Source organism: Perognathus longimembris, chromosome 11 (assembly GCF_023159225.1).
Source record: "Perognathus longimembris pacificus isolate PPM17 chromosome 11, ASM2315922v1, whole genome shotgun sequence".
In the NCBI taxonomy this organism is placed as follows: domain Eukaryota; kingdom Metazoa; phylum Chordata; class Mammalia; order Rodentia; family Heteromyidae; genus Perognathus; species Perognathus longimembris.
The window spans coordinates 29767197-29793622 of record NC_063171.1 but is presented as its reverse complement, the minus strand read 5'-3'; the positions used below and the strand labels follow the sequence as shown (position 1 = coordinate 29793622).

The following is a 26426-nucleotide window of genomic DNA, read 5'->3' as shown; positions in this document are numbered from 1 at the left end:
TCAGTCAGGAAGGCTGGGGGTGGGCACAATTTGTCTTGATCAAAAAATAGCTATTTTGCTCAAAACTCTCTTATTCTTCCCTGGAGGAGTTGGACACAGGCTAGAACATGTCTGAATTCCGTACTCCCAGAGAACATTGTATCCTCTTCCCTATGTCTCTATTTGTCTTAGAGCAGTGCTGATGGCTTGTCACATTGTTTATTAGCAAACAATAGATAACAAATTGATTATCTCCATAGACTCAGCAGAGCAGAGAAAGAATTCCTGTTCCTGCCCCCAACCTCATTATGTGACTTGGGCCTACATTGTCTGCTTAGGCCTTCCTCCAAGTACTTTCCCAATCCCCTGAGGTGTATCCTGAAGTCTGGCTCCAGGGTATTAAAATATTGCAAATAAACATCTTTTTCTGTGAATGCATGCACCCTAACCTTGGCCCAAGCATTTAGATAATCCTCCCTTGTCTCCATTGTACAAATACTTTTCTTCATGCCATCTAAAGCACTGCCTGGGGACGCCTTAGTTTGGGTACCAGTGATTAGAAGAAACCTTCCACATCCCTCACAAAAAAACAAGAGAAACTTTTAACAAGAAATAACTCAGCCCTTGGTACAATTAATGTATGCAAAATAAAAAAGAGAGTGAGAGACAGACAGACAGGCAAGCAGACAGAGAGACAGACAAAGAGAAACAGCCCAACCTTTACATTTTGTGGACTCAGATGTCAAGGTTAGGGGAATGACAAGAACATTGGATGGAAGTACTTACGGGGTTCACTGCTGAGTAGTAGGCCCACACTCGACAGGCAGAGCCTGGGTTCTCTGGCCCTGATCTCTCAGTGGCATGCCATACATATGTGTAGCTACTGTTTGGCTGGATAGCATTATCATCCTGAAACCATTCTGGAGAGTCATCTTCATAAGTCTTTCCTTCTGATGACTTTTCATAGGAAAGCCCATGAGTATGAAGGGAATATGGTCTGGATGCCAAGTTTTTAAAACGAACCTAGGGAAAGGAATGATCTATAAAAATGAGTTGACAAAACAAACTGAACTAAAAAAAGTCAGCATTACTGGCTAAAATGGGCAGTTGTGAGATCAGAACTAAGATGTATAAAATATTTGCCATTGTGACTGTCTATATAAAATTTCATCTAGTTTTCATAATCATCCTTTGAGATAGGGCCTAAGTATTTTACCAAAGGAACACAAAAAGTATTCTTGTCTTTAGTCTCAAGGCTGAAGTACTGGTATTACCTACTGTTAATATATGAATTGATATGGTGATGAAAGTTGGTGGAACCTTTAGGAGGCAGGATGTAGTTGAAGGAAGTTAAGTCATTGGGAGAAGACCTTGTACAATGGGATCTTGGGGCCCCAGCCCCCTCCCTCTCTTATCTCTTTTTAGTTCCTAAACACAAAACACAAACATCCATGCTCCACCGCACACTTCCCACCATGAGGTTGAGTCTTACCATCAGCCCAGACAACAATAAATCTAAGTGACTATTTCTGGAACTTCTGAAACAGTTAGATATAATAGTTTTTTCCTCCTTTAAGTTGTTTAGATCAGACATTTTGTCACGGAAACAGAAAGGTAACACATATCCCTCTTTTCTTTCTTGGGAGGGGATGGAGGTTTCTGCAAGTGGTCCACTCTGATCTCTAACTCCTGGGCTCAGGTCAGCCTTTTTTCAGTGTTGGAAACTGAATAATATGCAATCTCCAGAGTATTCAGTTCCCAGCACTGAAACAAAAAGAGAGAGATCATTTTTTTTTGTCTTGAAGAGTGTCAAGTGGCTTGAGCAATCAGCCTTTGAAAATAAATGTGATTATTTGTTAACTCTGAACAAGAATTCACCTATAATTTTTGGGCACTTTCACCTAAGCAATCTCTGGTGCTTGTGGGAATTTCTCTGATAACTTTTTTAGGGCGTAAACTATCACTTACTTGGATAACATCATCCACTTCGGCTCTAATAATAGGGCCAAGAATCCCAAGGTGCTCCTCATACTCTCCCCGGGGATCCCGTCTGGTAAATGTGCTGTCCAGGTACTTTCGGAAGACAACTTTCTTGTATGTGGTGTCCTCTGGGGTGTCATCAGTGTCGTCATCAGGGTCCACCTCTCTGAAATAACAATGATGGTAATTGTATAGAAGACATTAAAGATGGTTCAAACAATTTAGGAAATTGTCTCTGCTTCCAAATATAGTATCTAGCACAGAGTCTTTTATAAATGTTGCAGGGATAAACTAATGAATTTACATGTGAAGGAAGAGACTGGCTGCAAAACTCCCAGCCTAAGTATCATTTGTAGGGAAATCTTCCTATGATCCTTTGGACAAGGTCAAGTCATTTATATCATGCTTTCTATTTCTACTGCATAATTATAATTTACACAGTAAATTCCTGAGATCATATATTCCTATGTAGCAATTTATATGTCTCTTATTTGTGAGATTTTTCTATTTCTGTCTTATTCTACCACTGAGGTGTAAGCCCTGCAAGATAGGTATTACATCTAGTTTTCTCATAATATTTTTCTAATGTGGAATATAAAAACACCAAACTCACAGAAGCAGAGAGTAGAATGGTGGTTACTAGGGGCTTTGAGGGCAAAGCATAGGGAAGACAGACCAACAGATACCAAAATTTCAGTTAAATGCAAGAGGAATGTGGTCAGAAAGTATATTATACAATCTGGTAACTATAATTAAAAATAGAGATCTGTAGTCTTGAAAACTGTCTCAAAAGAAGTAGATTTTTAAGTTTTGGTCATCACAAAAATAAGTATGTGAGATAATGCATAGGCTAACTACTTTGAACTAGATATTTAACAATGTACATATCTGTAACACCATCAATATTTACAAATAACAACAAAAAACTGTGATATACACTTCTTACAAAACACTACTGAGTAGAAAAATGACTGATTATTGCTGCATGAAAGGACTGGCTGAATATATTGAGTATGATTGTATTATGTGAAAAAATGCCAATACCAAAGGTTACATGTTGCTTGATTTCATTCAACATTCTTGAAGTCATTCATATAATATTTTTGAAATGGCAAAATGACAGAAACAGAGACCACAGCAGTGGTTGCCAGGAGATGAGGAGGAGGGTGATGGGAGTGAGATAGACGTGACTAGGAAAAGTAACTAGGCCTTTCATGGGCATGGAAATGTTCTCTGTCTGATAGTATTTAGGTCAGTATCTTGGCTGTGCTACAATGTTACAGATTTGCAAATTACCAAGGTAGAAATGAGATAAAGCATACAAGAAATCTCTCTGCATTGTTTCTTGCCACTTAAAAATTATCTCAAAATAAAAAAGTTAATTGAAATATAAACATAGCACATTATTCTCTATATAGCTCATCAGCTCAGTGTGAGGCCAAAGCATATGAAATTCCCAAAGCTTATGGGAATAAGCCAAACCTTCATCTGTCAAACTCATAATACTACTCTTATATTCCATGAGCTATCAACAGAGATTTTTTTTTTGATGGTGGTGGTACTGGGATTTGAACTGAGGATCTCATACTTTCTAGGCAAGTGCTTTGCCACTTAGGTCATGATGCCCCAAGATACAGTTCTTTTTGCTTTGTTGTTGTTGGTTGTTGTTTTTTTTTTTTTCTGATAGGTCTCCAACATTTTGTGCTAGCTGTCAGTTGACTACAATCCTCTAGATTTCCAAGTAGATAGAACTATAGGCATGAGTCAATCTGTGTAGCCAAGGTAGAATTTTACTCTGCCTTCCTTCGAGTCTTTCTCCCCTGCTAACCTCATCCATTCTAGATAGACTCTAAGCTAAGCATGCAGTCTCATCAGAACACAAGGGAGAAGAGAAAACAACTTTACCCTAACACTTGGTATAGGACTAGAGTAAACCATGAGATTTTTTAAAGAATTGTTCTATTCTACCCCTCTCAGACTTTGCTTAGAATTCTCAGATACCCAGTTAGTCTCATGCATTCAAGTAGGAAGTCAGGAAGAAAGTATTTTAAACAAGAATCCTCATGTGGAAATAAATGCTAGAGGGCAAAAGTCACACCACACTTTCTATTTGGCTACTCTCATTATACTTCATTTTTTAGTGAATCAATGTAACAGCTTTTATGAGAGCTGTAGACTGTTTATAGACAGTGAATGAACAATTAATCACTATGTTGTATCCCTGAGAATCTGCAATTGACTAATTCTTTCTCCTTTCCTCCTCTCTCTTCATCCCAAACACACAGCTGAGCCCAATATGGCTTTCTCCCTGTATGCAATACTTAATTGAAAATGATCTTAAACATAAGTAGATATATGTTGAAAAGTATCTTAATGGGCTGGGAATATGGCCTAGTGGCAAGAGTGCTTGCCTTGTACACATGAAGCCCTGAGTTCGATTCCCCAGCACCACATATATAGAAAATGGCCAGAAGTTGTGCTGTGGCTCAAGTGGCAGAGTGCTAGCCTTGAGCAAAAAGAAGCCAGGGACAGTGCTTAGGCCCTGAGTCCAAGGCCCAGGAATGGCAAAGAAAAAGAAAAGGAAAAGAAAAGTATCAAAACTGTTTGGTGTAAATCAACTGAACAACTCATGGGGGGAAAGGAGGAGGAGGGAGGTGGAATGAGAGAGGAGGCAACAAACAGTACAAGAAATGTATCCAATGCCTAACATATGAAAATGTATCCTCTCTGTACATCAGTTTGACAATAAATTTTTTTTTTAAAAAGGAAGGGTAGAGTGCCAGCCAGCTCAGTATTAAATGGCTGGTAATTGCCATGGTAACAATGGCTAACCTGGGAGACAGAACTAAGAAAAACAGAGACCTGTCCTAACTGCTCCCAAAGGAAGGCAGCTTTGTCCCTTCATGCTATATTTATGGAAGGAAGGAATAAATAGTACTTATATACAAAAAAAAGTATCTTAATATAAAAAGGTTTTCTGGGGCTGGGGATATAGCCTAGTGGCAAGAGTGCCTGCCTCGGATACACGAGGCCCTAGGTTCGATTCTCCAGCACCACATATACAGAAAACGGCCAGAAGCGGCACTGTGGCTCAAGTGGCAGAGTGCTAGCCTTGAGCGGGAAGAAGCCAGGGACAGTGCTCAGGCCCTGAGTCCAAGGCCCAGGACTGGCCAAAAAAAAAAAAAAAGTTTTTCTTACAGAATCTGTGCCGTAAACACATAAATGTGAGAAGGGGGTGTTTACATTATAATTTGGATTTGAAACCAACTTCAATAAAATAATATTAATTAGATGGTCACTATGGATAGGCTAAGCTCCATTTTAGAACAAGACAGGAGGGTAAGAACTTGTGGGAAGAGAACAGGAGACAGGCATCTTTTCTATCCACAGCACACAAGAGACTTTGCAGTGATTCCTGTGACCTTTTTGTTTGTTTTTGTTTTTGTTGCCAGTCCTGGGGCTTGGACTCAGGGCCTGAGCACTGTCCCTGGCTTGTTTTTGCTCAAGGCTAGCACTCTGCCACTTGAGCCACAGCGCCACTTCTGGCCATTTCCTATATATGTGGTGCTGAGGAATCGAACCCAGGGCTTCATGTATATGAGGCAGCCACTCTTGCCACTAGGCCATATTCCCAGCCCTCCTGTAACCTTTTTCTAGATATCTTCCAAAGCCATGGAGCCAGTTTTCAGAATTGACACAGGAAATATTATGGGCCAAGGTGAAATAGGAGAACCAAACTATATTGTACTTAATTTACCAAAAGTTATTTCCAGGACTATTTTGGGTACTTTTCCTCCACAGTAAGTGGGGAAAAAAGACTATAAAAAGAGAAAACTAGCCAAACCTTTCTGCAAATTTTGAATAATCCCAGGATATTTCCTCAGCTGCAATATAATAATACTTTCTGTTCCCAGAATTGCTGCGGAGGTACCATGCTGCAATGCTGTCAGGATTCCTAAAGGTTGTAGTATCTGCCCTGAGATCAGTTTTGTAGGGATTGTCATAGTCTACATAATACGTCTCAGCATAGTCATCTTCACTCTTCCCGTAATCTTCCCTTGGAATGATCTCAATGTAATCTCCATCATCTCCACTGAAGCCCACCACAACAAGTGGGTTAAATTCCTTTGGCATAAAAGTGTCATTGAGTGTTGGAGATGGCATATGAATAAGGTCTAGATAGGGAAATGTTTGATTAAAATCTGGATGAGATGGAGGCTGACTAGATTTAGGAGACTGGGATGTCTGGCTTTGGTCTGGAGGAAGTATCTCATTGTTATTAGGAGAAAGGGTTGTCTGACTGATGTCTTGAGAGACAGTCACCTGGCCAAGGTCTGGGGACAGGGTCATCTGCCTGAGGTCTGAGGATGGAGATGTCTGGCTGAGGTCTGGGGAAAGGGTTGTTTGGCCTGGATCTGGGGACAGGGATACCTGGCCAAAGTCTAGAGATGGGGATATCTGGCCAAGGTCGAGGGATTGAGACATCTGGCTGAGATCTGGGGACAGATCCATCTGGCCAAAGTCTGGGAACAGAGTCATCTGTCCAAGGTCTGGGGACAGGGATGTCTGGCCAAGGCGTGGGGAGGAGGTCATCTGGCTGAGGTCTGGGGCAGGGGTGGTCTGATGCTGTTCTTCAGGGATGGATGGCTGATCAAGGTCTGCAGGGAAATTCTGCCCAACTTCATGTTCTGAGGGAGGGGAGATTTTACTAAAGTCTTCAAGGAAGAACTCATGGCTTAGGTCATAGTCAAGCATCCAACTGGATTCTGAAGGAGAGGATCTATGATTGGGATCTGTAGTAGAATGTGTTTGATCAGAGTCTTGAACAGGAAATATTTGATCAAAATCAGGAGGGGAGGAGCTTGTCTGATGGGTGTCATTTGGGAGCTTCTGATTATGGTTAGGAGCCAGTGCTATTGAGCTATGATTCCTGAAGGGGAATGTGTGATTGAAGTCTGTGGGAAGAGATGTTTCATTAGATAAAGACAATACTGAGTGGTTGTGTCTCTTGTCTGAGAATGTGGTATAGGCATCTCCTTTTATGGGATGAAAACCTCTGGGAGAGAGAGGAACATGATGTGTAAGCTTCTTTTTCTTTTTCCGTGTTCTGATTAAAAATTGTCTTTTCATCAAGCCACTATTTCCTCCATGCTGTGTGACTTGAGTAATGTTTCTCAAGTTACGTCTAACTGGAGTGAAGTTTGGGCGGTTACTCTGATGTCCTGGCTTCTCTGGAGGAGGGATGCCTTCTTCCAAAGTCCTTGAGACATTCTGGGTATTGTTCAGTGTATCAATAGCCATGTCATCACCAATATCTTGGATTATTTCATAGCTACCTTTTTCAGAAGCCAGATGCCATTTCTCACCCATAATTTTCGATGGGTTCGTTTGTTTTAGAAGTAATATCTCACTAGGGATGTCCTTCCAGCGGCTCATTCTGGAAGAAGTGTTATCTTGATTTGAATGTCTCCCAGTCCAGAACAACCTGTGCTTTGCTACTTGGTGCCTTTCTGCCTTGAGTACTTTATGTTTAGCATGTTCTTGGCTTCTGAATCCTTTTGTACTGAGTGGAAGCAGGCGTATCCCTGTGCCATCTGGCTGCAGAGGATCTTTCCTGTGGTCTTCAGAATATGGGCTGGAATGCTCTTCTGTAGAAGGCTTGAGAACTGAGTTCTTGTCAAAGCCAATGAGATGTCCCAGGGGGTTGACAGCTGGAGTGGGTTCTGGGTGTGGGAGGGTTTTCTGAGGCTTTGTGAGGTTATCAACAGTGAGCCTACTAATGTTTCTTGGGGAAGAAGAATTTGAGCCAATAGCTGTATCTGTACTTGGAGGAATAAACTCAGAGCTGTTTTCTAGGGCAAGAGCAGTAAGATTGAATTCATCTTCTTCCCCATTCAGTGATAAATTCCTGAATGACCTAATTCCTAATGATGAAGCCAGTTCATTCTGGTAATCATAATCATCATTATCCTCTTCCTGTTCGTTTTCTACAGAGTAGCGCATTTTCCGAGTCTCCATGGCTGTAGGTTCTACAGGTTTGTAAATCTCATATGAATCATCATCATCATCATCATTCCGGATACATTTAACATCCCTGAATCTCAGATTTAGGTTTTTGCTTCTTGGACTAGAATTCATGGTAGTTACCATCCAGGTTCCTTTAGAAGAGACACAAAATATTGAAATATTGAAATACTCAAATATTGAAAGTCAAGGAAAAGACATTAGAACAGGAGTATCCACATGATTTCTAGTGGCCCTTAGAAATATATCTATCTATATGTGCTGTGTAGACCACTGTTAATTGGTGAACTATAAATTATTGGTCCTTAGTGACATAAAGAGAGAAAGTGAGAATAAAATATTTAGGTATTTTTGTTTTTCTCAGCAGTTTGACTATGCTGTGACACTCAAGCACATTATCAAGGCATTGATCTTATTTAACAGAATATAGTTCAAAAGTAGGAATTAGGGAGAAAAACAAGTGGGTTTTTTTGCAAACATTGTCAAGCATATTTTGAAAGCTATAAATAAAGGGTTGAATTGGAAATAAGAAGTTGAATATTATAAACATCTCATTAGCTGTACATCTTATTTGAGGTTGGAGCTAGAGGGTGATGATGAGGTCTACTCCCAACAAAATATTTAGATCTTTAAGAAATAACTTATGTAGGGTCAACATATATTTGAATCTGTTTGAAATGGTATGAATTAGTAACATGATAAAAGATTCCTGGGAAGTCTCCAACACCTCTCACTTGTTGAGTGCTAGGCACTTGGTAAGTATTACAATTAATGGCCAAAGCAACAATGTTAATTGATGTACTTTCTCTCTCTCTCTCTCTCTCTCTCTCTCTCTCTCTCTCTCTCTCTCTGTGTGTGTGTGTGTGTGTGTGCGCGCGTGCGCGCGCACCAGGATTGGGGCGTGAACTCAGGGCTTCATGCTCTCACTTGACTTTTTTTTTTTTTTTATTTTAGGTCCAATACCAGAACTTGAATGTAGTACTTGCTCCTTTTGCTCATTGGCTAATTATCTACCAAATGAGCCATGCCTTTAACCCCTCACTTGTTTTTTTTTTTGTTTGTTTTTACTTTGCTCAGGACTAGAACTTTACCACGTGAACCATACATCCACTTCCAGATTTTTGTGGTTAACTGGAGAAAAGAATCTCACAAACTTTTCTTCCTGAGCTGGCTTCGAACCATAATTCTCAGATCCCAGCCTCCTGAGTAGTTAGAACTCCAGGTGTGAGCTACATGTGCCTTCGACTATGGTGTTTTACAGGTGAATAATTTGAGGCTTGTTGAGGCTGAGTAACTGTGCAAGGTTATAGAGTTTGATTTGAGCTCTGTCTGATGATTGCTCACCCTAGCATGGATGACTGTCTTTAAAAAAAATGGAAAAGGGTGTTTCAGCTAAAGTTATAAACTTTTCCATTCATACATTGTCTGCAATGGCTCAGAATTATATAATTGGAGCCATATGAAAGAATGGGGCCCATTTAAGTCCATGGTTTCTCAAATTGAAGTCCTAAAATGTAGTGAAAGGAAGCCTACAAGGCGTGGAGGAGATACACCAGGAGTAGATGGTTGTCTGGAGAATTGCAGGTGGCCTTTAGAGACCAGTGGTTCTAAGCCAGCTTCTTCTCCAAGCATCCAACTTCTTACCAATGTTATCCATTGTGACTGTCACAGATTCTCCACGCATGGGGAAGAGGGTCAAGGTATCTTCATGCCTTTTTCCATAGATGAATGAGTGTCCAGTGAAATGAATGGTCAAAATATCTTCCTGAGTCCCCACACTGCAGAAGTGCCACTGGACAGTGTCATCAAAGCAGAATCCCAAAGTAGGTATGCTCTCAGGTACATAGCCATTGATAGCTGAAAGATACGATGTATTACTATGCCAGATCTCTGCCAACGAAAGGGCATGTGTCTAATTATATCCAAGACAAATGTCCTAGTGTTCATGTAGATGTGTCAAAGAAGTGATATTTTAAGATAAGTCTCCCTAGGTCTCACATGTGACTAGACGATCAAATTCAGACTCTCACATGAGAACTTATTTTCCTTAGTCAGCTAAGAGAGAAATGTCAAGGTAGAGACAAAGCCTTTCATTTACAGTGATTTATTCATTCAGTTGACAGATGTACATTAAACATTCTGAGCTCTAAAATCTGCCTTTAAGGATATTTTGAAGATTAATATAGAATAGTAAGCAGAACAGTTCTATCTGAAAGAAAAGCATACCATAAGAAATTCATCTTCTTAATATACTAGTCTCTAAGAAAAATAAATTTTGTTTAAAAGGGATCTTATTTAGAAGACTGTCATTTTTATGGATAACTATTGTCATCTGTATATGCTATAACTTTCTATTCAATTTCATTCGGTTTGACTCAAAACATAAAGGTATGTTCATTACCTTTAAAAGGATACTGCTTTAGGCAACATCTCTATTTCTGGATGTGCTAATCTGGACTAATTTGTGATCAAATCAAATTTGTACTGATTTGTAGTCAAACCAAAGAAATGACTTTTATGAAGACAGAGCCCACATCTACTTGGGTTACTGTTGTACCTCTAGTACTAGTACAGTGCCAGACACCCAACAACTTTTAAAAGTGAGAACTTAAGTAATTTCATGGATTCAATGTGTATTCCTTATCAGTTTGCACTTCATTCTAGAAGTCTATATTGATTGACAGTGTACCTTTATTCCATTTATTCCATATGGCCACTGACTATAGGTGGCTATTGAACTCTTGTTTTCTTGCAGGGCTGGGGATTCAACCAAGAGCCTGTTAGATAAGCATTACCACAGTCCTCTTGAGCACTTGAAAATGTGACTAGACCAAACTGAGATGTAGCATAAAAATGAAGTTCACTTTGGATTGCAAAGACTAGGTAATAGAGTAAATCTCATTAAATTTTCCTATTGATTGCCTTTAAAGTGATATATAAAATGTTAGGTTGAGTAAAGCACATTAAGTTAATTTCACTTAATGATTTACTTTCCTTTTTTTACTTATTTTTTATGCCAGTACTAGGTCTTGAGCTTGGGGCCTTACACTCGTGCTTGGCTTTTTCTCTTACAGGTGGTACTCTACCACAAGACCCACATCCCTAGTTCTGGCTTTTTGCTGGAGATGAGTCTCTTGAGCTTGTCACCTGGGCTCCTTGATTCTCAAATCCCAGCCTCCTGAGTATCTAGAATTTCAGGCTTGAGCCACAGGCACCCAGCTCTTTATTTTTTAACGTAACTTCCAGAAAAATTTTACATATGTAGCTAATATGTACTTTCTGATACCCAGCACTATCTCTAGAGCTGACATATTCACTGCTGGAATGAGAATATTCAGAGAAAGCTGAGAGTAACTCACTCCCTGTTTGTCATGGCACCTGCCATTTCTGATGGTCTTAGTCATCTAGTCATCTGAAGTTACATGCAAAGATGGTGGAGAAACAATCATCATAGGTGTGATTATTTGTCAGAAAAGGGATGAAGGTCACTTTTGACTCAGGAACAGTAGAAGGGATCCTGGTTGAGGGGGGGGATTTGTTTCTTGCTTCTTTAATGAGATTTCTCTTTGACTTCCTCTTGCAGTGAACTTTGGAACTGAAGAAAGTACCTGCATTTTGACTCAGGGAATTTCTTCTGCTCTGTGCTTCTTACTGTCTTATACCTTTTCCTGCATTGCCTTCCCAAGACTGTTGAGTCCCCAGACTCACTTTGCTTTAGCATGGATTGCATATCTTGTTTCTGCTCTAGTCTTAAGTGAATAGAATTCACCCCATACAAGGCTAAAATCTCCAGTGCCCTAACCAAGAGTGTAACACGTTCTATACCCAGCCCTTCCCTACATACATTGAGATCAGGAGACCAAGAAGATGTAAAGAATAACCTGCCAATCCTTTGCATAAAGGCTATTAAGCATTGGTTGCTTTCAACTTTACTCAAGGATTTTCACCAACAAGTCCTTGAATTGGAAGTGAGGATAAGAGAACTGCTCTTGAGTGATGATTTCTCATCTTTGCCTCTGTGTTTAGGCAGAGCCAGACCCTCTTCAACCACAGGAGTGAAAGTGTGATGGAAAGAGATGGTCTCTAACTTACTGCTCATGATGTTTGATTGGTAAAACTTGGGATCATCACGTTTCACCTCATCAGGGTTTTCACAAAATTTGTAGATGTTGTCCTCAATATACCAGCTCTTGTTCTCATCAAACACAGCAAACACAGCCAGCTGCTCGATGTCTGCTGCCCTCTGGAGGATGAAAAGGCTGTGGTCAGTGGTTAATGCTCCAGCTGAGGACCTATTAACACTAAGTTCTCCGACACTGTATAGATACTAGGTGCCACTGAAACCATAAATTCAGGTACCTATGGAAGCGTTTGTCAGAGCTAAGGCTAATATGCAAAAGCAAACAGGTCAAAACAGAAAATTCAGACACTAACACATCTCAGAGGCCAAAAATAATCCCATTTCACCACAGTAACTGAAAAATCTGTTCATCTCTGTAATTGAGCATCTTTCTGAATATTTTCTAAGTAGTTGCAAAGGACATACAGAATATTGTAACACAAGGTCCTTTTATCTCTTTTCTCTTGTTTCCTATGCTACTTCAATAAATCTGGATCCTGGAAATAAACAGTTCTTAGTTTCTAGACACATGTTTATTTTGTATGCTTTGAGATACAACTCTGATTATAATTTAGCCTAAGGGAATTTTAGGCTAATAATAATATGACTATTGATCTTCAGTGATGAAAAACTCAGATCAGTGTCTTGTTCACATTCTTTGGGATAATTTAGTCTCACTGCTGAAAGGCTATTGTTTGGCTCCAACTTTACTAGCAGTCATCTTCAACTGCATCTATTTTCTGGGAATCTCTTCTATCTTTCTCTCTATTGCAAGTCTCTGGAAGTACTAAAAATCGATACAGAAATTTACATTTCTGGGGCTAGGGATATGGCCTAGTGGCAAGAGTGCTTGCCTCGTATACATGAGGCCCTGGGTTCAATTCCCCAGCACCACATATACAGAAAATGGCCAGAAGTGGCGCTGTGGCTCAAGTGGCAGAATGCTAGCCTTGAGCAAAAAGAAGCCAGGGACAGTGCTCAGGCCCTGAGTACAAGCCCCAGGACTGGCCAAAAAAAAAGAAAAAAAGAAATTTACATTTCTAGCAGAAATGTAATTTCTCACAGAATCCCCCAGACTACTGTGTTCAATTTTTGGTAGAAGATTTACCCATTTAATAAAAGGAAGAAGTTTTGAGAGGTTAAATGACTTCTTCAACACAGCCAACAAATAGGGAGTTCATTCTAAACTTAAATACAGCATCACACTATAGACTTACATTCTGCACTGAGTGTCAAGAAAACAAAGACAGAAACAATTATCCCACTGAGTGTTATTATAATGGCATTAAAGAAGACTATAGATAGAAAAACCCCATAATGTAACAAGGAGATCTGATCTGCTCTGGACAGGAGGAATTCTCAGAATTTCTGAAAAGTTATGTCAAAGACCAATTACCTGTATGCCCCGAATATCCAGGGATCTGCTCTTACAAATTAGAAGAAGCCCTATGAGCCCAGAGGCAATGTCCCTTGTCATATCTACGTCACTGTAGTACGGTCTTGTTAAGCACTGAGCATCATTTTCTGTGGGTTCATCAGACTCTAGGATATTCCATTTGTAAGTATAGGTTTCTCCGGGTTGAACTGCTCTGATCATGTGATTGCCTAAAAGTGAATACACTCAAAATTATTTTAATTTGAAATATTATCACATGATACAAAATAAATATTTTAGCTCTCACTAGAACCAAATAATATCAGGAAAGAATTTGTCTTTTTACATTAAACACTTGGAATTCTGGATAGCATGTAGCTGTTTCAATAGTTCTCCACTAGGGGCATCTACAACAGTAATAAAAGAATTCCATATTTTGTAACCACAGACAGAATCCTGAGGTGAGACGTGTTTGTGACTTTTAGGCTATCTGTATGTGTGTATTATAACAGGGCAAGAAGGGCAACGGAAAAAGTATGGAAGTATTTTCCAGGTCATATGTTTCAGTAGTGGTGAAAGATCCCACCTGAGGTAGAGTTGGCTTCATCATCTTGAGGAGAAAAGGTCACTCCATGAGGATAAATGCTATATGCTCTGCTGGCCATATTTTTAAACATGATCTGCAAAGTTAAGTCAATATTGTAATTTCAGGATTTAAAGTTTCTCATGAGAGCCAATAGAGGATGCTGGCTCTGCACATTTAGCTCACATGTGTATGCATGAGTTGGCATAGTAGTTCTGCTATATGAGCAGTAATTTCCTTCACCTTGTAGGGACCTTTGGGATAGTTTCACTCACGTATTATGGTGAAAAATTGAGGTGACCTTAGAGGAGAAATTACATTTTCCTCACATTGTATTACAGCTCTTCAAGTTGGTCCTCATCTTTCTTCCCTACCTGGACCACATCTGTTTCTTCTTATCTCTAGACATTTTTTCCTTCTTCTGCCTGCCTGATCTTCTAGATCCACTGTCTTCCTGCAGGGCATAAAACCCAGATTATGCATTCCCAACAAAGTATTTTTGTATTTGAATCTAATACACCTAAAAGGAACGAGAAGTGAGGTAAAGGAAGACCTCATAGGAAAGAAATGCTTTGTTCTTTCATTGATGTGTGTGTGTGTGTGTATGTGTGTATGTGTGTGTGTGTGTGTGAACATGTGTGTGTGAACATGTGTGTGTGTGTGTGCATGTACACTGGTAGTGGGGCATGAACTTACGGCCAGGGTGTGGTGTCAGCTTTTCCACTCAAGGCTGGTGCTCTACCACTTGAGCCACAGCTCCACTTCTGGCTTTTTGCTGATTAATTGAACTTAAGTGACATAAGAGTCTCATGGATTTTCCTATGTGGGCTGGCTTTAAACTTTGCTCCTCAGAACTCAGCCTGAATTGTTAGAATTACAAGTGTGAGCTACTGGCACCTAGATCTTTCATTTTGTTGTCATTGTTGTTGTTGTTGGTGGTGGTGGTCATGGGGCTTGGACTGGGCACTGTCCCTGAGATTTTTTTGCCCAAGGATAGGACTCTACCACTTTGAGCCACAGCTCCACTTCCAGTTTTCTGGTGTATAATTAGAGATAAGAGTCTCACAGACTTTCCTGTTGAGGCTAGCTTTGAACTGTGATCCTTTGCTCTCAGCCTCCTGAGTAACTAGGATTACAGGTGTGAGCCACCAACGGGCAGCTGGTTGTTGTTTAAATAAACAAAGTAGACTTTATCTGGGGATATGATTCACACAGAAATCTTTATTAGGTTCTTAAATCTTTACTACGTTATTAATCTTCCAAAGCAAATCTTGATTAATTGCCCAAGGCTTTAAATCATACTTAGTTTGTAGAAGATCTACATTATCTTAACTTTTTGCAAATTGCAACCTTCAGTTCTTGCTGGTCACTTATTATCTATGTTAGAGATATGATATAGATCTCTAAGGAGAGCTTTCTGAGGCTAACTCCAAGCTTTTTCTTTTTTGCCAGTCTTGGGGCTTGAATTCAGGACCTAAGCACTGTTTCTGGCTTCCTTTTGCTTAAGACTAGCACTCTACCACTTAAGCCACAGCACCACTTCTGGCCTTTTCCATTTGTGTGGTACTGAGGAATTGAACCCAGGGCTTCATCCATGCTAGGCAAGCACTCTACCGCTAAGCCACATTCATAGCCCCTAACTTCAAGCTTTTGATACATATCTAAATAGACCTTTATTAGAGACCAAATGTTAGGGAGCCAGGTACTTAGAGCACATTAAAGACTTATTTTTAACTCAGTTGTGTTTACTGTTGTGTATTCTGCACCAAGGGAAAGCATTATTTTTAAGAAGCTGATGTTTAAAATCAGCTGTACAGATTTTGGAAAGGATGTTATCCTCTGAATCTTACAGCACCCTCACTTGAAGGCTCCATGGGAAAGTTCCTCACAGGTTTTAGCCATAGGAAAATTATGCTGTATTTGCAAATTTGTGTGCAAATCTTGCCCAAGTACATTCACTTTGCTATATATAGCTTGGGACAAAATTTGCAGTCAGCCTTGTAATTATTCCCGAGTTTAAATTTTTTGTTATCTTTAAGTAGTTGTACAAAGGACTTATCATTTAACAAACTGCCTTTTTTCTCCTACACCAGTACCAGGGCTTGAAGTCAGGTTATAACACTTACTTGACTTGCTTGCTTGGCTGATGCTCTACCACTTGAGCCAGGCCTCCATACCTACATCTCAGGTTTTGCTAGTTATTTTGGAGATGGAGTCTCCTGGACTTTTCTTCCTGGGTTGGCCTTGAACCATGATCCTTAATTTCTCACTTTCCTGAGTAGGTTATGACTACAATTGCGAACCACTGGTGTTTGGCATAAGGCCTGATTTTCTTTGTCCCCAAGTTCTTTCTTCAATTAATTGACTCATGTTTTTATTCATTTTTGCTAATTTGTTGTGAGACCTTTGTGCTATAGAGCAGTCTATAAATGAAAGCATTAACTACAAACAAAAAGCTACATTTGCAATTAAAATTATAGGAATACTTTTAATAAGTATAAACAAATAGCCATCTATTCTGTGGTATTTATTTAATTGGTTTTGTGTTTTTATTACTTACTTTGAGTGTGTCTCTGACCTGGGCTCTAATAATTGGGCCCAAAATCCCAGCTTCATTTTTCTCTATGCGTTTGGTGAAAGTCTCATCTTGATATTCTTTGTAAACAACCTTCTTATACTGTTTTCCAATTTGGTTTGAGAAATTATCCAAATGTAGAGACCTATATTTTCTGAAAGTGAAATGAAATAGTAGAACCACAATTAAACCACCTTTTAGAATGGGGAAACCTTTTTAGCTAAAATGCCTAGTTCTCTAAAAAAATTAATGTGTTTGCAGGGTCCTAATCTTGGCCAAATTCCCTTTTTTTACTCTTCTTCCCAGTTTAGTTCTTTAAGCTTTAGTTCCTCATTACGATGAGAGAAAAATCTCTCATATTCAATATTGTTTTTTATACTTCCTGAATGTTCTAAACAATTTTCATTTCATGTGTATAATTCCAACGCCTTGTGTAATGTATACAATGACTCAAAAATAAGCAAATACAAATATTTATATTCCTCTACTCCTACAAAAAGAAGCTATGTATACAGTCTGTAATAAATCTTTATATATTTATTTATTTATTGGTGATGGTCCTGGTATTGAACTCAGAGCCTCAACTTTTCTAGGTGGGCTACTACTAAGCCAAACTCTCAGCCCTTTTTGCATTTTTTTTTGTCACTTATGGGGCTTGAACTCAGGGCCTGGCCACTCTCCCTGAGCTTTCTTGCTCCAAGCTAGCACTCTATTATTTGAGCCATAGTGCCACTTTCAGTTTTCTGGTGGTCAATTGGCGATAAGAGTCTCATGGCCTTCCCTGCCAGGGCTGGCTTTGAACCATAATCCTCAGATCTCAGTCACCTGAGTAGCTAGGATTATAGTGAGGCACCTGTGCCAGGCATTGCACTGGTTATTTTGCACTGGTTATAGGACCTCACTTCTTGCCCCAGGAGTTTTCCTATATCACAATCCACCTTCTTCAGGTCTCCAATCATAGCTCAGAAAGGCATATACCACCAGGCCCAGCTGTTTTCTGTTGAGAAGGAATCACAGAATTTTCTCTCCAAGTTGTCCTAGACCTGTGACCCACTCAGTCTTAGCCTTCTACACAATTGGAATGGCAAGTAAGCCACTATACTCAGCTAGTTGTTAAGATAGGTTCCATTCACATTTGGCTTGCCCTCAAACTTCAATCCTCCTATTTCAACCTCCCAGGCAGCTAGAATTATAGGCATGAGCCACAGGTTTCCAGCTTTACATCTTGATTTTTAAAGTTAACAATGTATATTGGAGAATTTTTATGTTTGTGTATAAAGAATTGTATGCTTCTTTTATAAATTAAATTTTATTGACAAGGTGATGTACAGAGGGGGTATAGTTACATAATAAGATAGTACATTTCTTATCTGTTACAGCCTCCCTCATTTTTCTTCCCCTTCCCTAGTTCAGATATATATGCTTCTTTTTTAAAAAAAGAAAATCATAGCCCATTGTATGGATGCATCAGTTTATTAGTTTCCTATTTGTTCTTAGTAGTCTAATGTGGATACCCTATCTATACATCATTTCACCTGAAGAAAAATTTATAATTTTCTTACATATCTCTAGTTATCCTCTGGAAAGGATGCAGCAATGTACTCTGCCACCATAAGGCGTGCTAATGCTTCTTTTCCATAACCTCATCAGCAGATTGTGCCATCTGAATGTGAGTCTAATAGGCTTTGAAATAATACTTAGTGAGTCTAAGTTGTATTTCTCTTATTATGAGTGAATGAGTATTTCCTGAAATGTTTAAGGACCATTGGAATTCCCAACGTTCCTAATCTCTCAGACACATTCCCTCATCTATAAGAAAATGGAAACAATGTCTAATTTGTAGAACTGACATCAAGTCCTTAGAGTGGATCTAATACAATGGTTAGTGATAGCAAGTGTTCAACAAATGGTAGCTACCATTGTTGCTGGTATTATTAGACTAAATTTCCTTGGTGAATTTGGAGTTATTCAAGATTGATTAAATCAGGAAGCCTGGATGGGAACCAATATAAATGGTTCATTGAGAGCTGACCACACATGACCTTTCACACTCACTCCAAGGACCCTTTGGACATGTCTCAAACCTTTGCAAAGTGATGTGAAGCCCAGTGACTCACTTGTCCATGTTGGCTGGGATGACAGGTGCATAGTTCCAGATGACTTCCTCGGCAGCAATGAAGTAGTCCCACCTCCTAATATGACGCCTCTGGTCTCGTGTTAATTTCTTTGGAGTCCTGGTTTTCTTTAGGCAGTCTTTAATATCAACATAAACCTGCATCCCAGCTGAGTTAAGACATAAAGATAGTAGAACAATTTGAGAGAGGTAATTACTGTTAAAGTACATATTTTGGAAATCAATTTGTGGAAGATTTAAGTAGTAACAGTGAAAGCAATGCTCAGGCAACTCTACAATGTTTTGGTGTCCGGCTTTATCAGTGGATTACAAAAGGGGCAAGAGTAAACTAGGGAGATAAGGGTTACAATTTGGGAAGATTTTCTTTGAGTCTTTTGGAGGACAAAGATTTCTTGTAATTTCCAGACTCTTAAAACACTTAGAGCTGGGTTGGGGATATAGCCTAGTGGCAAGAGTGCCTGCCTCGGATACACGAGGCCCTAGGTTCAATTCCCCAGCACCACATATACAGAAAACGGCCAGAAGCGGCGCTGTGGCTCAAGTGGCAGAGTGCTAGACTTGAGCGGGAAGAAGCCAGGGACGGTGCTCGGGCCCTGAATCCAAGGCCCAGGACTGGCCAAAAAAAAAAAAAAAACCCTTAGAGCTCGGAATATAAATGAGTAGTTAAGTGTGTCCTTAGCATCCACAGTTGGCCCTGCACCCAGAACCACAAAACAAAAAGAGACAAAATAAGACATATAAAAATAAAAATTCCAAGAAAACACTATAATTTAGATCTTGCTGAACTTTATTTTTTTCTTGTTGCTCTGTGTAAAATGAAGATGATAATAGTATATATTTAATGGGAAGGTCACTAAAAATTAAATAATGATCCATAATAGTACTATCCTCAATGTTAGTTTTATTTTTAATACTATTAGGAACTCTATCTTACAGAGCTATTGTAGCAACATCATTGCTCCAGATATAATTTTGACTGAGTTCCTTTCTGTGTCAGGTTTTATGCTCACCTCATTGTAAAAATATCATCTTATGGAGCTGGGAATGTGGCTTAGAGGTAGAGTGCTTGCCTAGCATGCACAAAGCCCTGGGTTTGATTCCTCAGCACCACATAAACAGAGAAAGCCAGAAGTGGTGCTCTGTAGAGTGCTAGCCTTGAGCAAAACAAAGCCAGGAACAGTGCTCTGGCCCTGAGATCAAGCACCAGGACTGGCAAAAAAACAAAACAAAACAAAACAACAACAACAACAAAAACAACCCCCCCCACACACCATCTCATGTTTAAACTTCTGCATTCCTAGTAACCTGATGTTCCTAAAAATTTGTAGATGTTTACCTTATTCAATCTAACCTCTAGGTCTTTCCTTCATCTACATGTGAAATACTTTCAAGAAAGAATACTTCTATGTGTGCATTTGTTTCCTTCCTCTTTCTTCTTTTGAGGAAGTAGAGACCCATCCAGCTTTTGCTTCACTTAAAAAAAATACCTCCATTTCCTTTTTTCCTATCCAATGGTTATATGTCTGAAAGGCCTACATTTTGTTATTAGTAATCTGGGCATGTATATCTGGGGTGAGGCTGATTGGAAGGACAAAGGAAAGGTAATATTTAGTGCCTGGCAAGAAAGGATGCATTCAGAACCAAAAATGTCAGGAGGGTTTCTTGCCTTGAAAATGTTTTGGAATGAGAGAAGATATGATCCACTTTCCCTCTGGGCTCACAGTCATGTTTGCAGTCGTGGATGTGGCACTGACCAGAGTGATGGCTGAGACCTTATGATGGTTCTGCTCCAGGACCTGGCCATTGAAATGAATAGAGAACAATTCTGGCCCTGAGCTCATCCCAATCAGATGCCAGCTGATGTGGTCATGGGCACAAACCATTATATCTGAGAGAAAAGGGAGGGTGGGAGAGAGAGAAAGGATCACAATATAGGCATTCAATGAACTCTTATATGACCACAAATTCACTCACCAAACATATTTGAGGTACCTGCTATGCAATGGGCATTGTGTAAAGTTGTGAGGAAACAGATGCTCCAGTCATGATTTGTGTCCTACAAAAGCATGTCTCCTAGTGACTGGCAATCAATCATTCACAACTCATTGAAGTTAAGTGGCATTTCGGAGCAAAATCCTAAGGATTGCTAAGCAACCATCTCAAGGAAGATACTAAGCAAACAATTCTCTCAAGGAGTGAACTAAGTAGGTGAGTAACTAGCCTGATGTACCCAGAATAGAGGGGTCTCCTGGGATATAGGACTTTTAGTATAAGAACTGATAAAGTCTTAGAAAATGTGTTGTAGCTGATTATACCAATCTGGTTTCATTTGAGAGGAGTCTGGAGACCCCATTCCTCCAATAGAAATGATTCCACGGACCTAATCCTTACACCTGGATAGAAGTCAAAGCACTGCCTAAGGGTAAAAGGTGTAAAGAGTCTGTAATGGTTTTCTATAGCTTCTTTATCTGCCATTTGATTATTCTATTGGCAAGTTAATTAATGATTCTGCGTTACTTGGTCTTTGTAAAATGCAGTGAACATGGCCTCATTATGCTGGCCACTGAGAGCTTTTCACAGATGAGTAGTAAGAACTGAGGGAAAATGTCTTTCTTTGCTTCCACAGTGACTGGGGAAGTGCTCATTTGTTCTGTGGGAGATCTTAATCGTGACTTGGGTTTTAAATTTCAGGCTCATAATCACTAGATGGTTAACAATGGGGCTGAGGACCAGTCTCTTATCTATGTAGGGTTTTCCTTTTTAGGAGATCATTGTGAGAAGCTAAGTATGGCTGGTGTTATTAGTGAGAACAAGAAGCTAGAAGGTCACTGATTAAGATGCATTGTTCTCACAAATTGACAGATTGAATTGAAACCCCTTTGTACAATTAATTACTTAATGATGATAATGATTCCTCTTTTTTTTTTTTTTTTTTTTTTTTTTAGAATCAAGAAGGGCAGGGTGCTGGTAGCTCATGCCTATAATCCTAGCTACTCAGGGGGTTGAGACCTGAGGATCACAACTTGAAGCCAGCCTAGTCAGGAAAATCTGTGAGACTCTTGTCTCCAATTAATCACAGGAGTGGGCTGTGGCTCAAGTGATAGAGTGCTAGCTTTGAGCAAAAGAAACTTAGGGACAGTGCTCAGGCACAGAGTTCAAGCCTCATGACCAGCAGAAAAGAAAAGAAAAGCTAGAAGGTGTGCCTTGGTAGGAACATCAATGTACCTCAAGGAAATGCTCATATTGAATCTAGCAATGAACACAGTTATATAACATTTATTGCAATAATATATATTGTTCCATAGGAAAGGGAATTTTATTGGCAGTAAGCATTTTTACAACGACAGTTACCTTCCCTCCTTCCTTTACCCTAAATTATTTCTTCTCAACCATCAATTTATCATTTTTCCACTCTGATGAAGTAATTTTTATTTTTGTGCACATGGTCTCCTCTTTTGACTTATATTCATTTATGTAGACTATTCTGCCTGGACCCAGATAATTCACAGATAGTCTATTCCACTGAGAGTACTCATTGGTCAGGATTAGCTGAAGATGAAGAAGTGAATGAGAAATGAATTCATATCTCCCAGGGAGAGGTTGATCAAGTCTCAAGTTGGTAAATCCTGACTTTGGATCTTAGATCTAATACCCAGAGTCTTATAGGTGTATTTCAATAATCCAAATGGGAGACAGAGCCAAATACAATGGAATATAAATTAAAAGTAGTACCTAGGCCTTGCCTCTAGGTAATTTTTATTTTCCAATACACAAAGCCACTTACAATATTCAGACATACAGAAGGACTTCTTACAAGTTTAGTGTTTCATAATACAGGAAATACAGTTGTTGTTTCCTCAGGCTGGTTACCACAGACCCTGGATCTTTAGTTCTAAGTCTGTTTTACCAGCCAGAAGAAGCCTAAGTGGTCTAGGTGGGAGCTATGGTTTGGCTATGGATAGATGTGCTGGAGGCTAACCCAAAGGTACTTACATCACTGGAGGTGCTGCCATTAGGCGTATTAGTATAGTTATTCCAAGTTCATGTGTAGTTTTCATGAAAGTGAGTTGTTATAAACCTAGGCCACCCCTCCATGGACCTCTCCTGCTTGTGACCATTCTCCTTTCTTCTGTGCCAGGTTTTGACACAGACAGTGAGGCCCTCACCAGTGGATAAACTGATGGAGCTGCTAAACCTTGGACTTTCAGGTTCTAGAAACTGTGACCCAAATAAACATCTTTTTAAAATAAAGACCTAGCTTTAGGTATTTTGTTATTCCAACAGACAATAGATTAACAGGGGAATTCAGGGTGTCTTACCCTCACTCTCCAGTAGCTGCCTTATCTGGATGGGAAAACAATTTAGACAACACTGTTACTCATTTATTGATTTTTGAAAAATGTTAGTAGTACGTTTGTACGGGAAAGACGCCTCCTAATCGCCTATTTGTCTTCACTGCAAGTGTTTTTATTTCCTTTCTGATGATGTTTTCTGCTAGGGAGTGGCCTTTAAATTCAGTAGAAGAGGATGTGGTCACTAGCCAACAGGGATCACAGAATTCACTGATACCCTGGAGGTAGATGCCAAGTTGAAACATCCCCAGAAAACTAAGAAGGATGCACATTATTTTTCTTATTTAGCTTTCAATTTATCCATTGCACTTCCTGTTTAAAAAAAAAGATGACAAAATCTTGAGAAACATTGCTTTGGACTGCATTACTTTCTGATTAGGAGTTGAAAATCAAGGAGAACGGCCAACTTCCCTAGGGTCTCGAGGGAAACAAGGGAACCAAGACATACATGATTCATGGCTGCTGTGTTACCTGGCATTGTCCTGTTAACATAGCCATTCACAGTGTACATTAGGGATGATGACGGGCTCCAGCTCTTGCTTTCATCAAACACAGCAAATAGCAGCACATGCTGCTTGTCAAACATCTTCTGAGTCCCATCCTCAGTCAGAGTACCTGGAAAGAAGATCTATATTTTCTAATAGTACCTCAGATTGTAGACTGTCCTTGATAGCAAAGAATTTAGGGCAAGAAACAAATCAGAAATTTATCATGTAGTAACCTTTCTCCTGCCACATTATATACTTTGGCACCATATAGACTTGGTAAACAGAGGTCTAAAGTTACATCTTACCTGGTACTGCATGTAAGCATTTGATGACTGTTGAGTCTCATTACCAGCATCCATTTCTAATATATATGTATTATGTATGTACATACATTCACATACATATAATACATTAATACATATACATATGCTCAATTGACAACAGTGTCTCACTGAAAGCTTACTGTAATTTTCTCATTTGTACATGAAGTGAGGCACTAGAGAATTGGCTTTTATCAGGATTACTCCATTCCCATAAGGAAAAAAAATGCTGCTAATGGTAAAAATGAAAGAGCCTTTTACAAATTTAAATTTTTCCAGTCTCAGTAACTTCTAAAAACTAGGAAAATGAAAAATATATTTTTGTGATGAATAAATGAATCGGGGAATACATGTGGTATAGTCTGTGTATATGTGTGGATAGTGAGTATATCACATTTCTTGTGGTATCAATTCGTTTGGTTCTTCTATTAATGGAAGATGATTTACGCGGCTCATCTAAGACTTAATCCTAAGAAACATTACAATGTTATATACTTACCATCTAAAGTAATCATCTTGATTACAAGAAAGGAATGTGGGGTTTCCTTTTATTTATAAACCTAATTATCAACCCCCAAACTCCACTATGCTAGATCCATTAACCAAAGTTCTCTCAGGAGTTCCTTGACAGAGTATAGAAGGTGCACACTCTCACAAAGATGGTGTCCCTGAGGTTAATGATACAGATCACAGAAGCATGCCATCAGAGTATACTCTCAAACAGCATCTTATTCAAAGAGAAGCTCCCATAATTGAAATGAGGGAAGCAATAAAAGAAACAGAAATTTTCCCCTTTACAAAAGGTCAAGTGTTTTTCCTCTTTATAAAACAATAATCTGGGGGCAGGGAATATAGCTTAGTGGTAAAGTGCTTGTCTTGTATACATGAAGCCCTGGGTTCGATTCCTCAGCCCCACATATATAGAAAAAGCCAGAAGTGGCGCTGTAACTCAAGTGGCAGAGTGCTAGCCTTGAGCAAAAAGAAGTCAGGGACAGTGCTCAGGCCCTGAGTTCAAGCCCCAGGACTGGCAAAAAAACCCCACAAAACCAAACAATAAAACAATGATCTGAAGTCTACATCCATCTTTCTCTGCCTCATGTATAAGCAAGCATAAAAATGCTCCTGAGCCAATTTCATGATAGCGCTCCTTACCATCTCAACATCTTTGCTGTTCTTGAATCTTTTTTTTTTTTAGTTGTTGCTATTGTTGCTCTTACCTTTCTTACATATGAGAAGAGGTCCAATCAGCCCTGAGTTGAAGTCCTGTGTCAGATTTTCATAGGAGTAGTAGATGTGTGTAAGGCATGGAGGGTCATCCTTTGTGGGTCCACTGTCCTCACTGATAATCCATTCATAGATAAACTCATGGCCTGGAGCTACAGCATTGTCCATCTTCTCCATAGGAAATGTATGGTCAGGGTAAGAAGCACCTGAAGAAATAGTAGCCACGAAGACGACTGGGTAATTTCTGAGGAACACTTGTCCTCTTTCTCGAAGACGACTGGGTAATTTCTGAGGAACACTTGTCCTCTTTCTCGAGTCTAGGGAACCTGAAATGAGCTCCCTGGAGAACATATGCCTTAATATAGTGAACCTTTATAATTTGGGAAGCTTCACACACATCTAATTCTATGCCTGCATACTTATAAAGGCTTTGACACTTTGGTGATGAGGAATAACTCTTACTAGTAAATTAATTAAGGTTTACTGACTTATCTTTCTGTAGTATCCTAGCAGTGGTTTACATATAATCACACTGGAGTCACATTTTATCAGCAAATCACTTTAGAATATAAGAATTATATTTTTTCTTATGGCCTATGAGAAGTCACTTTATACCTGTCTATTAGTAATGGAGTAAATGCACATGGAAATATTTTGTTTTGTTTGGATCTGAAAATTCCATATCTTCTTTTCATCTATTTATTGCATCTCCATTATCTAATTGTCCCAAACTTTCTCCCTATGGCTCAGTATTGATATGCAGTCTAATTGATCTTGTGTGTACATTTTGAAACTATGGTCTAAAGATATGATGTCTCACTTTTGGTTTTGTGCACCTCAAGACATATTGTAACATGTACTAGACTTCCCCTTATTGCAGGAAAGGGGAGATTGTAGAACTTGATCTTCCTTTTCAAAGAAGGGGGATTGAGACACTCAAGATTGAAAGAATTGCAGAGGTTTGGGTGGGGTTTCCCACCACTAAAGGAAGATGTGATAGATGTGGAGGAAGTGAGGCAGGCAAAGAAGTCACAAACAGTAATGAGGCATCAGCCATGGGCTTTAGGTTTATTGTCTGCCTGAGGCACTCCTTATTTAATGAGGTGATATATACATACACACAAATATATATATATGTACATATACATTATATATATATATATTGAACATTTTCTCTAATTTTCAGTTTTCGGCACCTTGGTTATGATGTGTTTTGGTTTTCTTCAGTCAAGCCCCTTCATATCTGTAGGATTTCAATCTTCATCAAATACA

At 39.3% G+C, this 26426-nt stretch overlaps 1 protein-coding gene across 1 annotated transcript in view; it reads right to left on the bottom strand.

Moving 5' to 3' along the window:
- The window catches only part of F5 (coagulation factor V), a 68330-nt gene that overhangs the window by 21701 nt on the left and 20203 nt on the right, over positions 1-26426 (bottom strand). The window contains exons 4-15 of the mRNA XM_048357781.1: positions 25148-25360; positions 23594-23737; positions 20437-20658; positions 18754-18919; positions 16622-16790; positions 14065-14158; positions 13500-13708; positions 12076-12226; positions 9628-9840; positions 5804-8117; positions 1948-2125; positions 766-1002 (exon numbers count right to left, since the gene is read on the bottom strand). Of these exons, the coding sequence (XP_048213738.1) occupies positions 766-1002; positions 1948-2125; positions 5804-8117; positions 9628-9840; positions 12076-12226; positions 13500-13708; positions 14065-14158; positions 16622-16790; positions 18754-18919; positions 20437-20658; positions 23594-23737; positions 25148-25360 (4310 nt within the window). The remainder of the gene's footprint in view (positions 1-765; positions 1003-1947; positions 2126-5803; positions 8118-9627; positions 9841-12075; positions 12227-13499; positions 13709-14064; positions 14159-16621; positions 16791-18753; positions 18920-20436; positions 20659-23593; positions 23738-25147; positions 25361-26426) is intronic.